Consider the following 17,409-nt stretch of genomic DNA (forward strand, 5'->3'; position numbering starts at 1 on the left):
ATTGATTTTATTTCTTTTGGCAACCGGATAATGTGCATGCTTGTTCTGGAAGTGTATGCATTTCAAAATAGAAACTTGATTAAAAAACAAACAACTAGAAAATGTTGTTACCATAAATCATGACTTAAAAATTGCCTGGCGTGAAGTTAATCCCCCTGGACTAGTCTACACGCTTTGCCATGCTACTCCTGAGCAGCACAGGGGGACAGTATGCTAGAATTGCTATTCCCACTCCCAAATGTTGAGCATTTTCTTAGAGAAATCCAAACTCCTTCCCACCCACAACCATCTGGAAAGGATGATGAACGTATTGTGTGCTCTCCAGAAAAACAAAGAACATGAAAGCAAAGGACAAGCTGGTTCTATCTGTGACTTTATTGGCTCCCACCAGCTTTCCCACAATGCCCTGCCTTCACATCTTTCCTCCCACAACACTGGAGGTGATAATAGCAAAGGCACAGACTGCTGGATGATGCAGTGGCCCCTGCAGAGGGAGGGACTTTAATAATTGCTGCACAGCATACAGCTGAAGCCCAAGGCTGTAAAAAACAAACTTTTTTTTATACATCTGGTAGAAGACAGTGCCTGATCAAAGCATGCATCAGACAGAAGAAAGACATCCATGTGGTCACTGAGGTATGGGTGCAGCTTGGGGCCAGCCAGCTTTGCCAACATGCAGTCTAAGAGAAGCTGGCCGTCTACTGGAAGCGGAGATCTCCCTTCCCTAGCATTATAGGGCAGCCGGTGGACGATCGGTCGGTCAAGGCTGATCTTTGGCAGATGTTCGGAGAAGGGTGCTGGCAAAAACAGCCTTAGTTAGGAAACACAGAGAAGGGGAGAATCCTGACACGCCTTCTCAGCAGAGAAAGGGATTACATGGAACAGGTCCCAGAGATCTTGTCCTTTGCTCGCTGTGACTATCACGAATCCTGCCTCTTCCTGGAGGACTTGGGTGTTGCATTGTGCTTCCCATGATTTGAATGTCCCTGCTGTTGCTTCTGACGCAGCAGCAGCACCAGTATTTGACAGAGAAACTGTGCAAGAGCAGCTTTAGAAAGACATCTCCCCACCCACAGCTTCCCCTAAACAGATAGGTAGCAAGAGGAAGCCCAGCAGCACCAAGAATAAGGTGGGGAGAAAGCTCTCTACAAAGCGTTTAGCACCACCTACTGTCCAGCTTTGGGACTGCCACAGTGGGGGCCTCTCTTTCAAACTCCCCACAGCTGTAGGACCTTCCCCTACACAGCTGACAGTTTGAGGTTTAGCTCGACTGATGCCAATGTTGCCGGCCACTCCACTCCCCCTTTCCACTGCTGTGGCCTATGCCAGCCACGGCTCTGGTGGAAAGACTGGGAACCCTACCCCAGCGCTACCACTTGCTCCATCCAGTGGGAGAAATACTGCCAGCTACCCCAGAAGGTGTCTGATGGTCACAGTGCAAGGTGACAACAGCTGTGTATCAATGAGAGAGAGAGAGAGAGAGAGAGAGAGAGAGAGAGAGAGAGGACTATGAGGACCAGGCAGGGAGTTCAGCCTTTGGTTCATTGTTAGTAGTCCTGAGGGAGCAGCAGAAGGAGGTAATCCAGGTGGGGACAGAAGAACCATGGTGACCAGGCACGATCCACGTGCCGATAGCGTCTCATTGTGCTCAGGACAGACAGCAGTTGGAGGGCTTTGTGCTTCGAGCCTAGGAGGACACAAATATGCTGAGGGTAAGAACAGCCAGAGAGGGCAGCACATCCTTCCCTCCCTGCCCAACGAGACCGGACTGGCCATTTTCTACCAGAAGAATCTTACACCACCCCACATGCACAAAGCACACTGTTTTACATTCTATGATTATATATAAAATGATGGTGGAGGGCATTATTCTCGCTCCTGTTTTGTTTTAAGCTGTGAAATCACGTTGTCTAAAACAATACAAATAAACCAAACTTGTATGGCTATACTTATTGATGATATTATTTCTAATATAGATATTAAATGGTTATACTTAATTGTTCACTTGATATTTTGTGAACCGCTTTGGGCACCATTTTCAGGGCAAGTGGCATAAAAGCAAGCGGATGATGACAATACATTGCAAGGAGAGAGGGAAAGGGCCGTCATTCTGTAAGCGCAACTTGCAAACAGGACTGGTGGTCAACGGTTAGATTTAAATCTATGTGAAAAAATCTGCAGTGCACAAGTCTGCCTGACCCTTTGGGATACCTGCTTCTCCCCAAACTGGGCAGGACGATTCAGTGTAGTTAGTTAACCTACTCCTCCCTGCAACTAAAAGCATTTACCAAACCTAGGAGCATCCGGCCTCCAGAGTTCTACATACAATAAAAGCTGATAGGAAAAGACCCTAAAGTCAGCTGATCTGATTTGGGCTCTAGTTGGCTGGTTTGGCTTTGGACTTCCTTGATGAGATTGTCGTCTTTTACTCACAAGGAAGCCCTGGTAGATTGGCAGAGTCTATGTGCAGGAGGAGGATCAGAAGCGACTTTGTGGGAATCGCCTCATCTTGCTCACCTGTTGTTGCTGCTGCTGCTGCCGCCGGTATTCCTCCTCGCTGGCCGACAGGGCCCGAGCCAGTGCAAGGTCTTCCTCTTCTTGGGCGCTGTTTGAGACACATGACTGGATGAGTCAGACATGCTGCACAGTTAAGAATCTGAACCCCCAGCAACTTCCTGGCACATTCCTCCCGAGATAGGGGAGTGATTTATTTTAACAAGAACTTGCATTCCCTTTAAATAATAAAAACCTCCAAGCAGAGGTCAGTATGTTGGTGTGCACATAGTGATCTCACCACATTTAGATCTGTATTTAATGCTTTGAGGGCCTAAGCAGCACAGACGTCTATGCTCTGCCTCCACAGCTACAGGCAGTAACGCTTCTCAATACCACTTACTGGAAACCACAGAAGGACAGAGTGCTCTCAAGCTCGGGTCCTGCTTGCCAGTTCCCCACAGGCATCTGCTGGACTAGATGGGCCATTGGCCTGATCCAGCAGGCTCTCCTTACACTCAGAGGACTGGAATTGATGTCAACAGTCCTCTGGGCACATGAATGTTAACACAGCCTCCCCCCCCCAACTCCATTCTCTGCCAGAGAGTCTCCCATATATGCAGATTCCAAGCAGGCAGCCTGGCACAGTGGCGCCAGGAAGATCTTGAAGCCAGCTGATCTCTGCAGGGCTGGCGCAACCGTGCTGTACCTGCGGGGTTGTGGTTGGGTGGGCACTGCCTCTGCTAGGGACATCTCCAAGGCTCGCTGCAGCGCTTCCTCCTCACTCTGAAATACAAAAGCAGATTCAGCCTGCTGTGGAGGAGGCAACAGCCTCAGCAACTTGCAGCTTATAGGTACAGGGCAAAGCATATGCCAAGACCAAACTAAGCCTCCTGATGTATATTGTACCCATGAGGCATAGTTTGGTCGGAATTGAGTATACACTTCCAGAGTGAACACTAAAAACATTACTTCTGGTGAATGAGCCACCACAGCCCTTAGAGGGCCATGAAAATTTGTGCCCCAGACTTTTTAGACTCATCTACCCATGTACTATCAAACCAAAGGGATGCATTGGTTGCAAGGTGTGAATTTTCTTTCAGCTCTTCTACCCCACTGTGGAGGTTTTCACTAGAGGGAGTTTGGGTGGGGGGAAAGGAATTTTTACCAGCTTTCCCCTTTCCCCTGCAGTCCCCAATACTGTCTTTCCAACCCTCTGGAGCAGACTTTCTCGAGGCCTAGGGGAAAGGAAGAACTGCAGAAAATCACCTCCCCCACTTCTGGCCTAGGGTGCAGAGTGCCACAGAGGACAAATCTGGACCCAGCCCACCCTGTCCCACCACAGCGACCAGATGCATATTAAAAGAAGGACATGAAGAGATATGTCCACTTGTAAGCTGAGACAAGGCTTACAAGTGAAGGCACCCACAAGATAATACATTATTTCTCTCTCCGTTTCCTGACTTCTTGGTTTCATTTGTAATTCGGCTTAAGATTTTCGTTCTCACTTTTGAAGCTCTTACTTATTTGCCTCTGCTCTTGATCTGTCCTTGGTTCCCCACTGGATTCCATTCTGAACACTTATACACGACTCTTCTCCTTGTTACACCCAGGATTTCTTGTCCCAACTACCACCATCCTTTCTCTCTGGCTTCTTTTTAACACTAGAACATTTTCCCCTGCAAATATTCACAGTTTATTGTTTCTTTACAAACAAAAACTTCTTAAAATGCATTTCCCCTGTTTCTGCCTGTCAGCAACACCCCACCCTGCATTTGGGTCCTTTTAAACCTATTTGACTTCTAATATTTCTACGTTTATATTCAGGGGAAAAACCCATTTGTGTGACTGACAATGCTGTACACACACACACACACACACACACACACACGAAGTAAGCACCATCAATTTCAATTAGGATTATTCTCAGTGGGTTTAGGATTGCAGTTTTAAAACTGTTACTGTCTTAAACCAGGAAACACACAACTTTGTATTTCTGTCTTATTCCAATTTTTTCCTGCTTAAGACTGCAAGCAGTTTTGCAAGCCATTTGTTTTCTCTCATATTATATATTCTCTCACAGTACATTCTGGAATGTGATCCTAACAACATATATCCACTTTGCAGCCATTTACCTGGAGAGTGGCATATGTGCAATGGGAAAGGCAACAGCCTGTGTTTAATGGTGAAAATGCCGTTTGTTGGCCAGGACTTACCAATCCATTCTGCAGGGCAACCACTGGAGGAGATATGCTTTGTGGCGGAGGAGGTGCTCTTGCCATCTCACTGGCTCTGTGTGCAAAAAACGAAGAGATGTCAACTGTCACTACTTGTGAGGCATGTAAGATGGAGAGGGGAAATCCCCAGGGATGATCCACCAGGGTCAGATTTAAAGCCTTAAGGAGCAGGAAGAGACGGCTAAACTGGGATCTGGGTTTGGAACATGCACATACACAGCGATAGGGGGTTCATTGGGTTCAAGGGCATTGCTGGACAGTCTTTAGACCAGGGCTGGCTAACTTCTTTCTTTTTTTTTAGATATTTATTAGAATTTTCAATATTAATACAAAAAAGGAATCAAAGAGAAAAGAAAAAAAAGAAAAAAGAAATAACAAAAATACAAGAATAAAAAATTAAAAACATACAAAATTTCTAATGCATATTTTTCATTAACATGTTTCCTCGACCTCCTCATACCTCCCTTTTATGTATTCCAATTCCAATTATTAATTCAACAAATCCTTATGTTCCAGTTCAAATTGTTAGTTCAACAAGTCCTTATCACAAAGACCTTAATTTTACCATATTTTTTTCTTTATATAAACCACTTTTTTACTTTATCCAAACTTAATTCTCGTCCAAATCTATATAACGGTACTTATTCTTAAAACATTTCCCTAAGGTTGAAGGAAAGTTCCCTTCCACAAATTTCCAATTCTCCTAAAAATAAAACAAAAAAAAAAGATTAAACAAAAAAGCAGCTTGTATTATGTACACTTTAAATTCCCATTTCTCATTCCACCCATCCCCCTTCCCGGTTTCAGTCCCCAACAGAACTCAAAATAAAACCCTCAACCCGGTGATCTTATGTCCGAGGCTCTCAAGTCTCTCTCGTGGCCCCTCTGCCAGTCTCTTTGAAAGTCTTTAATATTCAAAACCAAATCATGATGGGACTCCCGCCCTGCAGCATCCAGGTTTCTTCCAGCCAGGCCTTCATACTTGAAAATGAGGCCTATAGGATATTCCACATCTTGTTTCATTCTCCTTAGGAGTCCAAATGTCCCTATAGCTCCAACTTCCAACTGAATCAAATTTATAATCCAAGTGTCATATGATCCCCAGATAAGGGGATCTCTCTATAATTCATTTTCCAATTCAGGCCAGGCTTCCATCTTCAAAGGTTTGTTTCTTCTTGTTACCATCGTGTCCAACCTCAGGTTACAGCTCACTTTTTGCTTCTGCAGGGTTGGGTCCCCCCTTTTTTTCTCTTCAAAGGCAACATTATTCTCCTTCCCAATTTCCTCTGTTTGTTCAGTTAAGTAGAATTCCTGTACCAAGTTCTTTTCAAGTTCATTACTAGTACTGGCTCTTGTGCCCAAAGTTGTAACATTTGTAGTCAAAACACCTATTTGACCTTGCAGCTTTCCCAAGAGAAAGAAAGTCTTGTTCAGTTCAGACTGTATTTCTTTACCAACTGCCATTCTTACACATTCAAGGTCAGAAAACAATTTCTCAGCTGGTTCTTAATGCAATGTCCCAAAACTCCCTCTAGGGGGATTTAAGTTTCTTTTTACTCCTTTCAGCACAAAACCAAAAGTTCCATACGTTAAATTGTAGCAATCCTTCCTTCTTTTAAAACATGAATTTGTAACCAATATAAGCAGCAGAGACAAAGTCCTCTTTTTGTATCTTGACAGCTAACTTGACAGCTGTCAAATTGTTCAATTACTCCTCAACCGGCTCTCACAGACCACTCCCGGGTCCGGGGGGGGGGGGTGGCACGTCAGTTTTTAAATTTAGCTCTTCTCCCGCAGGTTCCCCTGCTTCCAAATAAGTTTTCTTGTAATCTCAATCGGTGGAATTAAAATCTTTTATAAAAAGTAAAGTTCTCCACGACCTTAGTTGGAGGTTCTTTGCTTTAAAATATTTACAGAAAGGGGAGGCAGACTTCCTGTTGGACCTTCCCTGATCAGTGCCGAATTTAGAAATATTTAAAAGATCCAATTTCCGTACTACTCACGGGTTGTTGTTTTAAAGTCCCAATTGTTCCAGGCAAAAAGGCAGCGCTCTCCAGCAACAGCAATGCAGCATCGCTCCACAGAAATAGCCGGTGACTCTCAGCACCGCGCCACTTCCCCCTCTTCACTTCGGAGCCCGTTGGCGGGTTCCTTAGTGGGTTGGGGGGGCGCTAAAGGTGCCCGCCGAGTCCCATGGTCACAGGCTTCATCCGCCTGTGATTTTTAAGAGGGTCCCCGCTTCGCCGCAGCGGATACGACCCGTTTCACGCGGAGCTGGTCCCTCCAGTTCAGAGGGAGGCAGCCATTGCCGGAGGCGCCACCCCGGAAGTCCAGGGCTGGCTAACTTCTTTTCGTCCAAGGACCCTTGGTCAACCCTTGGGGGCTGTGGGTGCCATGGCTGTGGTGACCCCACACTTTTGCACACCTATACAGGCACACACGCAGCCCCACCAGCCTATGCATGAAGATGGCTGATGGCTTAACTGGTGGGTGGGTGATTTGCATCCTCATTAGGCAGAGGGGTTTAAATCTCTTCGCCCACCTGAGCACTACGTCTATTTTATTCCCCACCCCCCTTTCTCACTGTCAAAATTGGTGGTCTGGGCTGTTGCATGCGGACAAAAATTGCTTGGAGGGCCATGAGATGTCTATGGGTTGGGTTGAACCACTTCCTTTTGAGACAAACCTTAAGTGGTAGGGAAGTGTCAGGGATCAAAACTATTACAGGCAGCAATAGTTGTGTCCCACATGTGCGTGACTGTGACAGCGTATTGCGCCGAACCCAGAAGTGACCCCAAACATCGCAAAAATGTCACAAAAGGGGGCAGGGGCGGAATGAGGTGTTTGCAGGCTTTTAAAATGGTGTTTCCAATTTGCGCGATTTCACTTAAAGGGTAGGGGACAATGTAGACTCGGGCAGTTATTGTACCTGCTGGAGGTTGGCAGAGCTGCAGCAGCTCTCGTGGCTCCGTTGCTGGGTGTAGTGCTTGTAGGTGCTTTGGCAGGTTTTTGAGCTCTGGCAATCGCGGCACTCCTGAAATGGGAAACGCAACTCTTGGTAACAGGAGCACCTCTCTCGCCATTGCAGCAAGCCCTTCCCCCTTCCCCTGAGACTAGCAATAATCCACTCCAGCACTATCCTTTCAGGGACAATGTGAACTGCTGCCCATCAACATCTGGAGGGCCACAGGTCCCCGACTCGTGTGCTGGAACAACCAAGGATGGGGAGGAAAGCACTGTCTCCTGAAGAATGCACACCAGCATTACTGCATGGCTGCAAGCGTGTGTCTGGCACATGCCAGCCGTTCTGCCCAGCCCAGTCCTCTGTCCCGCCTTTACCCTGCCTTGGAGAGGGAATGCCCAGGGCCAGCGCAATCATGATCCAGTGGGTGTCGGTGCTTGAGGCAGAAGTTGCCGTGACACTGGTCACACAGAACCTTCATCATCTCTCGTTGCTTGCAGCCAGGCCTCTGACACTTGTTGGTAAAGATCTAGGCAGATGGACACAGTTGTGATTCAGGACAGTTTGCGGGGGGGGGGGAGGCACCCGGGACACATCTGGTTTGTAAATGCATACAAGAGACCTTTGCTCATTGCGAAGTGATCTCTCTCGGGCGCAAGCCTGGGCAGTGTGTATGGAGGTCCTGGACTGCCCAAACTGCAAGCCTCTAACCAATGAGAAGTTACATCTGAATTACGGTAATCCCCAAGAATGGGCCTCCAGATGCTGCTGGACTACAACTCCCATCATTCCTGACCATGGCCATGTTGGCTGGGGTTGATGAGAGTTGCAGTCCAACAATATTTAGAGGGCCACACATTTTCCCCACCCCTGTTTTGAAGCTTGCTCTTCTAACTTGGCTGGCCCCAATTTGGCTCGTAGCCAGTCTGAACTCTGCGGCCAGACTAAACTCACTAGTGCTACTCAATTTGGATGCACAGCTCATCCGTTACCCCAGCCCTTCAGATACCCTCCAGAGAAAGACCCACAGAAATCCCAAGCTGTGGGTTGCTCACAGCTCTGCCATTGAAAGGACCCCTAACCATCTGGACCTCACTGCATAGGAACATAGCAAGCTGTGTTATATCAAGATGATTGGTTCATCTAGCTGATTGACTGGCAAAGACTCTGCAGGGTTTGGGACAGGGGTCTCTCCCAGCCTGACCTGGAAATTACAGGTACTTTTTTGTAAGAAAACACACACTCTACCACTGAATAATGGCCCCAAACCTGCTTGTGGAACCCAGAGTCTGCTGGGACACACAATCCAGACTTCAGGGCATATCAGATTTTGTGTGTGTGTATGTTTTAATATTATTTTATAAGGAAATTATATTTCTATATGCACAGAATATTTCTATATGCATAGAAAAACACAAAATTAAGGTTGCATCCAACTGTTGTATGTCTACCTATCTGATTCTGATGGACTTAAAGCAACATGTCCCACAAGAGGCAGCAGAGAGGATGGATGCAGCCTCTTACCTTGCGCTTGCGCTGAGCTGGGTCCGATTTGCAGTCCTGGTCAATGTGTGCTCCCACCACAATGTCAGGCATCTCTCCCCGCTTGACAGGGATCGGGATGCTGCAGAGTGGGCACACGGGGACCTGCACATCCTGGGGACAGAACAGACAGAGAGCAGGTTACACAATGGCCCCTGGCCCACTCAATATGAGAGCATACTAGATGCTGCAGGGTCTCCTCATCTCCTAAGGTCTGCTCCTGTTCATGGTTCCAGAGGGCCATGCCTTCCAAGGAGAGTATTCTGTTCTCCATCCGCCCCACCCCCCACTCTCCATGTTTATTTTCTAACTGACATTCAAAATTCTGTATCTACTGAGCAGGTGCAGTTTTCACAGGCTGTTTGGGGAGATTCTTTTGCCCATTGGGAGTTGGATAGATAGATAAAAAGGTAAAGGTACCCCTGCCCGTACGGGCCAGTCGTGTCTGACTCTAGGGTTGTGCTCTAATCTCACTCTAGAGGCTGGGAGCCAGCGCTGTCCGAAGACACTTCCGGGTCACGTGGCCAGCGTGACGAAGCTGCTCTGGCGAGCCAGCACCAGCGCAGCACATGGAAACGCCGTTTACCTTCCCGCTATAAAGCGGTACCTATTTATCTACTTGCACTTAAGGGTGCTTTCGAACTGCTAGGTGGGCAGGAGCTGGGACCGAACGACGGGAGCTCACCCCGCCGCGGGGATTCGAACCGCCGACCATGCGATCGGCAAGTCCTAGGCACTGAGGTTTTACCCACAGCGCCACCCTGAGATAGATAGATAGAGCTAAGGTAAAAGTAAAGGATCCATTGATGGTTAAGTTCAATCAAAGGTGACTATGGGGTGCAGCACCCATCTCGCCTCAGGCTGAGGGAGCCTGCGTTTGTCCACTGACAGCTTTCCAGATCATGGGGCCAGCATGACTATACTGCTTCTGGTGCAATGGGACACCATAACAGAAGCCAGAGCACATGGAAATGCTGTTTATCTTCCTGCTGCAGCAGTACCTATTTATCTACTTGCACTTTTTGGCATGCTTTTGAACTGTTAGGTTGAGAGAGGCTGGGACAGAGCAATGGGAGCTCACCCCATCGTGGGGATTTGAACCGCCGACCTTCTGATCGGCAAGCCCAAGAGGCTCAGTGGTTTAGACCACAGCGCCACCCGCCTCACTCACACACACACTTCTGAAATCTTCAGAGTTCCCCAAATAATCTATTTTGTCCATCAGTGTCCCTGTTTTGGCTCAATTTCTGTCGGCACTCACCACCTAAGTTCACTATTAAAGAGAGTGAACATCGTCCCATTAAAGTGTAACATCCCATTACAGCCACTAGGAACCACTTGGTTGGCATTGCCCCACGACAGGGCCTGCTCAGTGATGGGTCTCCACTTGTGGAATGCCCTCCCTGGAGAGGTGTATTTGTTTCTATCATTACTAACCTTCAGAAGGAATTTTCAAATTGTCCTGTTTACTCAGCTATCTGATCCTGAAAGCTACTATTCCTGGCAACACTGAAATCATTGGCTGGGAGAATGTTGATTGTTTCTAAACAGCTTTCATAATGTTTCTAATTATAATCATTTAATGATGTGTTTGCTGCACAGGGAGCCTTTGAACGAATAACTGAAGTAACAACAACAACAAACCAACAGTCAGTCCCAATAAGAAGCACTTCCAGAAAATGCTCAGATTTTGAAAAGAAACAGCTTTCTCCACAGCAGGACAAATTCCACCCTTTGGCATAGACAACGTCAGTGTGTTTCATGAACGTGGAGAGGGCATCTACACCTGATGTGTCAAAGTGCCACAAGCGACCAGACTGTCCTCTCCAAGTTTCACTTACCTTCTTGTAAGCCGAAGTGCAGTTGTGATGCACGTAGGCAACGTGGTCAGTGCAAAACAGCTGCTCACAAGCATCACATTTCAGGGGGAGGAAATCTGAGGGGCAGGAAAGGACAATACAATGAAGAGTTGCAGCTGTCTTCTCTGCAGCCCTACACGGGACTTGCTAGGTATCCTTTATTTTAAGCCAAGAACACACTGGATATGCAATCTCCCAAGAGCATAGGGGAAAGGTAAGAAAAGATCTGAGCACAATGACGATGCCATAGTAACTGATGACTAACACAGACTCAAATAGGTATGCAACTAGGAAAATAAGATCCAGGCTACTCCCTTCTGCAGCCCCTGACTGCTGGGCTCAAGTAACAAGCTAATATCCAATTCTCCCCAGGTTTCTTTAAATAAAGAGAACTAGGAAAAAGCTTCTACAAATAGGACAGGAAGAAAGTGCATTTATTTTTGTCTTATCAAGAAACAGAGCCAGAGCCAGATTGCATGGCAGGTGGCTGAGTTGGTAGAGAAAAACCTGGCGTGCAATAAAAGACTGTGGACAACAGCAAAATGTTCTCAAACATTCACACATACACACACCAAGTTCTGCACAGTAGGAGGGCTTCTACTTCAACAAACAATGGGGTGCATGAACCCCATATCTAATCTTCGTTGGCACAAACAGTGGGACCTGTTTCAAAGCCCATCTGTATAAGAGAGCAGTTTACATTTCATCCTAGGTAAATTTCATCCTAGCACCCCCAGAAGGATCCCAATCCCTGACCATAAGCAGTTTCTTGCATCAGCATGATGGGGTACAATCCTTTCTGTCTGAAGCAAGCAAACACAACTAGTATTTTCTAGCTAAAAAGCACCAGTGTTAATGTTATTATCTGGGATTCCCTGAAGCTAGACAGATTGGTCTTCTTATATGGGAGAGAGTGGCTGGGTAAGGTAGAAGTGAGGAAACCTGTGACTCTCCAGATGTTGTTTGTTTCCAACCTCCATCCCATTCCCACTCAGTATGGCCAATGGTTAGGGGTGGTGTAAGTAGCGACATATGAGGGACCATAAATTTTCCATTCTTGGCATAAGGGATGTGTTCATAGGAGACAGGTAGCAAAGGAAGCTGCCTTTATACTGAGTCAACCTAGCTCACTGAAGGGCAGCGACTCTCCCAAGATAGAAGTAATCTTTCGCAGCCATATCGGAAGTTGCCAGGAATCAAACCTGGAACTTTCTGGATATTTATTTAAATAATTTATATACCGCTTAATCATTAGCATTACTAATAAACCATACAAAAAACAAAACAATAAAAATGGATAATAAAACTTAACATAAACCCAAACACTACCTTAAAGTATCTGCTGGGATGAGAAAGTTGCAAACACATGTTTGTAACAGAAGCAGGAAACAAGATTTTAAGAAATTGTATTAAAGTAATTTGGTTTGATTTGTAATAATTTGGAAAAATAATAAAAAATATTTTTTTAAAAAGCAAGTTTGTCATATGCCTGAAGTTCAGCAAGAAGAGTGTCTATCAAATCTCAATTGGGAGAGAGTTCCATAAGCTTGGATTCACTATAAGGAATGCACAGCTTCTAGTAGTTACGAGACATTCATCTGAACCATGGAAGACAACCAACAGAGACTCCCTGAAAGATTTCAGTGATCAGACAGGGATGTAGGGGACCAGCTAATCCTTAAGATATCCTAGACCCAAGTAGCTAAGGGTCTTGCAAATTAATACAAGAACTGTGCACCTGACCCAGTAACATGCAACAAGCTAGTACACATTTTTAAGCACCAGGGTTATGTTCCTGCCTCCATCAATAGCCCACCCATAGCAGTCTGCAGCAGCTGGAGCTTCTAAACCAAGCACAAGGGTAGCCCCACAGGTAGTAATCAAGAATTGAGGTTACCAGTGCATGAATTACCACAGGCAGGCTATCCCTATCCAAGAATGGCTATTGTTGATGCACCTGCCATAGCTGGTAAAATGTACTCCTAGCCACTGAGGCAATCTGAAACTCAAGTGACAAAGATGGATCCAGGAGCACCCACAAACCTGTTGTTTCAGAGGGAGAGTAACTGGCAAATGACTCATCTCTCAGACACAAGAACCATCTATCCACAGTACCTCCATCTTCCCAGGGTTTAAGCTCAGTTTATTTGCCTTCATCCATTCCACAACTGCATCCAGACAATGTTCCAGACCAAACACAGCCTCTTATGACTCAGATGTTACGGAGAAACAGAACTGCTCCAAACAGCAGCAGAACCATGCCCTGTGGCACAGCATAACAAAAGGACCATGGGACAAAGATGCAATCTCTCAATGCTATTCACTGGACATAGCCCTGTACGCAGGAATGGAGCCAATGTAAAAAGTGCCCCCAACACTCATCCCACCATGCTGTTCCAGGAGGACACTGATCAATGGCTTCAAAAGCCACAGACTGGGAGGCAGAAGCACAGGCGCATTCCACTTGTCCTGCTCTTAATACGGATCATCTATCCAAGTAACCAAGGCTTATTCAGTCCCAAAACTGTGCCTGATTCCAACCTGAGATGGATCCTGATCGTCTGCATCCTCTAGGAACTCCAGTTCTGCTCTGCCACCACTCTCTCTGCCACCTTGATCAATAATAAAGCAGCTGCTCTACCACTGAGCTATGGCCTTTCCCTTAAAGGTAGAGCTAATGAAAACAAAAACAAAGACTATGCAGTGTGCTATGATCATTAGCACTTGCTCAATTTCTTCTGGGAATGAAATTTATGCCATTACTTTAAGCACTGAAGCAACTTGGGACACCAAGATCATTTATAATTTGGAAAATACCAAGGGTGCGTCTCCATAGAGATGCACCTACTCACCTGTTAGCTTTTTACCAACACTAACACACCACCTAAATGGAGGCAAGCCCTTTTAACATGCTGTGCTCCACATGTAAAAGAATATGCTGGAGCCATCACGACATGCTATCCAAGCTGCAACATACTACCAGCATAACTTGTGCATGATGACAGAAACTATTTCAGAAACTTTCTAGCTAGTTCCTTGAAGTCATCAGTACTTACCAAAACAAGATATGAATTGTTGAGAAAACAGAAGCCCTTGAAAAAATCAGCACAAATCTGCCTGCTAACACTTTCATGAACTACAGCTCCACAACATGCTCAAGGTTCATTTCAGTGGAAAATTTTTGGATAGTGTGCTTAGCTTCAAAACACATCCCTTGGCTGAAGGGCAAATCTGACTCAAAAACAATAATTTTGATATTCAGCCCCAGAACACACACTCGTAAACAGACGCAGAAAATCCAGGCTCCCACACTCAGTAGTACAACCTGTTATGAAACACCACGCTGCTCTTTGTATTGGGGGGTAGAATGGAAGAATTCTGATGACTGTATCTGTGTCACAGCTGCAAACAGAGTTTTGCTTGTCACCCTGTTTTAGTGGCTGTTGTTTACTGCCTACCTTGGCACAGTATTTCGTCCCTCCTCACCCCACCCTACCCGTTTTTACCTTTGTCCACTTAGCTCAGAACTGTTTGCACAAACTTCCAAAGACTCTCCACGATCTGACAGGAGCCTTTCCCAGCCCAGTCGAGGGACTGAACATGAGAACTTCTGCCAAACTATAATCCTTCCCAATCCCAGTCCCTTGACCTCAGTTTAGTTCCCCAAGGAGATAGAAACCAGGAAGGGAGTCCATGTGAGACATGCAGCTAAAGACAGATTCTCACCAAGGCGCTTGCAAGACGGTTCTGAGCAGTGGGCACCTAAATCTGGAAACTCCATGGCGCTGCAACGGGGCTGGAGTCAGCGAGGGATGAGGGGCAATAATCCTACCTGCTGGGGGAAAAACAGGGTTAGAAACTGCAGGATCAGAGAACAGGAGGGTGTTTTCACCAAAGGAGGGAGGAGATGCCGCAGCACCCACGGGGGCAGAGTGAGAAGAAAGAGGAGGAGGAGATGCAGCACCCATGGGTGCTTCAGCAGCTAACGAATGGGCGGGGGGCATAGCACCCAAACGGTGTGGAAAGAGAAGGGAGAACAGCATTGTCGGCTAAAGATAAGCCACATAGCAGGAAGGAGGAAAAATAACCCATGAAGAAAACAGGAGAAAGCAGGGAGGGAGACAGATCAGTACCAAAAACAGCAGGTAGACTCCGCCTTCTCTGCTGCAAACAAGGAAACCTTGGCTCTTCCCACCCCACCCACTTCCGCTCCTAGGCTCGGTGACGTCATTTTGCAAGGCCCATATGGCCATGCTATGGACATTCGAGAAATTCAGTCAGACATTCCTTGTCACTAGCCCCGCTCCGCCCCGCCCCGCCCCCGGGAAGGAGCCTCGTTTGCCTTAGCACCGCGGAATGTTGGGAAATGTAGTAGAACGCTGGACGCGCTTCCTGGAGCCGAAGCCGTCTTCTACACGCCTAGAAGTGGAATGGCGCGGTGTATGATGGTAGCTGAAGTCACGCGTTGCGTAGTTCCCGCTTTTTCCTTATGCCGGGCAGTTCCGTCAGCGTCCCTCATACGCTTGAGTGAGGGGAGTGGGGCGGGGGGCGGTTGAAGCCGCTGCACGCGGCATTCTGGTCCCGCCTCAGCCGGAAGTGTCTCTATGGTGACGGCGGGAGGTTCGGGTTGGGCTAGAGGGGGCCAAGCCACCGCCCTCCCCGGAGCCGGTAAGTGGGGAATGGGGCCCCGTGGCCACCAGCGCCGGGTTGCCGCTCGCCTGTCCCTCCCTTCCCGTCTCCCTTCACGAGGGTGTTGGACTCCGCGCCCAGGCGTCCCCGGTCCTGCCCTAGAGCGAGAGTTACGTGCCGGGCTCTTGTTCTCAGGCGCTCACACGAGGCGCGAGACGACACGCGCTCCGCCGACTGAGCTCACTCGAAAGGCTCGCGCCCTCTAGCGCCTTTTCTTTTTGGCCCCAGGCAACGTCGACACGTGGGGACCGCCAGTCTTCCTCCCTACATCCCCGATGGCGGGTTGGGGAAATTTATATTTCTTTCTTACTACTTAAAGGTAATGGGGGTTGAGCGGAATTCATGGGGGCAGATCTGGGCGCAGCCCTTCATCAGGCTCAAGACAGAAAAAACGTGGTCATGTGAACGCCTGGCCTTGGGGGATTTTTCGTGGTGAAGCGTTCAATGACTGGTCTTCCGTTCTTGTGCAGGTTTTATCTCGAAACATCAGACCCGTGTTTGGAGTTCACACCCCAATGGTAGACTCGTTCTGCTGGTGAACTAGTTCTATTCGTGGGTGGGCCAGTTCACATGTTACATGTTGCAAGCATTTTACCAGTGTCTCCATTTTGTCAGCTTTTTGACTGCTAGTTTGATATAATCAGTTGTTTATTTTTATGCTACCGCTTGTCTGTTAATAAAGCGGTATTCTCTCAAAGCATGACCGGTTTTGGCATAGTCATCCCTTGGTCTGTTAGGTCATTACATCACACACACCCTTTAGACAATTGCTAATGGTGTGACATCGATTCCATTTGCTTATGCTAGCTGCAACATTTAGGGTTTTGAAACAGATGTAGTTCAGTATATTAGTGGCCCAATCTCAGAGTTTGAAAAGGAGGTGATTCCTGACATGTGCTGCACTCTCTTTCCTGAATTATGTCATCTGTGCAAAACAGCTGAAATAATATGCACCTTTGCATATTAGGTAACTCTTAACAGTTGTGGGTAGTACAACTTGAAGACATTCCATTTTATTGTATTGACTGACATATTGCTTTATTTTGTCATATATTCCTAGTGCGTCATTTAGTAAAATGTATTTCTAAAAACCAAGGTTCCCTTCCTCTGCATTTTCTGCTGTCTTGGACTGTCCCAGTCATTGTGATGTGTTCAGGATTCAGTTTCTTGCAAGTCAACAGCTACACAGCTTTGCTGTGACTGCTGTTTTTGTACAAGGATTTTTCCAGGTGGGTTGTGTGAAAGTCATTTTCCAAAGCTATAACAATGCTTCTCCACCTCATCTAGCATGTCTGTTTCTTACACATTTTATTTCAGTTTTAAGTACTAAATCTTATTTTTTTCTGTACAATGCTGACTTCCAAAACGTATGGGGATATATCTAATGGTGCCCCTCTATGAACAGAAGTGAGTCTTTCCATTCTCAGAAGGATATGTGAGTCAGCAGAGGCCTCTGCTAATGGAAGATAGAGACTGTTTTCATTGATTTCCCCTAGTAGCCCCCACATCACCTTCTGTGCTGTTCCACCTTTCCATTAGCAGAGGCTGGATCAAAAACTCTTTCACAAATGGAAAGGAACCGTGAGGGGTCATGCCTGCAATGCAGGAATCTCAGCTAAAGCATCCA

At 46.8% G+C, this 17,409-nt stretch overlaps 2 protein-coding genes across 13 annotated transcripts in view; one reads left to right on the plus strand and one right to left on the minus strand.

Moving 5' to 3' along the window:
- Nucleotides 1–357: 357 nt before the first annotated feature.
- Nucleotides 358–15,619, minus strand: ZFAND2B (zinc finger AN1-type containing 2B). Of its 4 annotated transcripts, none has more exons than XM_053401757.1 (10): nt 15,513–15,619; nt 14,820–14,925; nt 11,076–11,170; nt 9,217–9,348; nt 8,070–8,221; nt 7,660–7,764; nt 4,710–4,785; nt 3,203–3,279; nt 2,518–2,605; nt 358–1,687 (listed from the first exon to the last, which is right to left on the minus strand). In XM_053401757.1, the coding sequence occupies exons 2-10, from the start codon at nt 14,872–14,874 to the stop codon at nt 1,649–1,651; spliced, it is 819 nt and encodes a 272-aa protein (XP_053257732.1). In that variant the 5' UTR covers nt 14,875–14,925; nt 15,513–15,619; the 3' UTR covers nt 358–1,648. The 4 variants fall into 4 exon arrangements, with proteins under 4 accessions (XP_053257732.1, XP_053257749.1, XP_053257723.1 ...); XM_053401774.1 differs by lacking the exon at nt 15,513–15,619 and adding an exon at nt 15,444–15,466; XM_053401748.1 differs by lacking the exon at nt 15,513–15,619 and adding an exon at nt 15,227–15,335 and having other exon boundaries at nt 14,820–14,928.
- A 20-nt stretch (nt 15,620–15,639) lies between these two features.
- Nucleotides 15,640–17,409, plus strand: part of TTLL4 (tubulin tyrosine ligase like 4) — a 38,222-nt gene continuing 36,452 nt past the window's right edge. For 4 of the 9 annotated variants that reach the window (XM_053401513.1, XM_053401537.1, XM_053401520.1 and 1 more), the window contains exon 1: nt 15,652–15,761. The gene's annotated coding sequence lies outside the window, so the exon portion shown is untranslated. Of the gene's footprint in view, nt 15,762–17,409 lie in introns of all 9 variants that reach the window. The other 5 variants (XM_053401486.1, XM_053401495.1, XM_053401502.1 and 2 more) reach the window with 2 other exon arrangements.

The sequence above is a fragment of the Podarcis raffonei genome, chromosome 1, assembly GCF_027172205.1.
Source record: "Podarcis raffonei isolate rPodRaf1 chromosome 1, rPodRaf1.pri, whole genome shotgun sequence".
Taxonomy (NCBI): domain Eukaryota; kingdom Metazoa; phylum Chordata; class Lepidosauria; order Squamata; family Lacertidae; genus Podarcis; species Podarcis raffonei.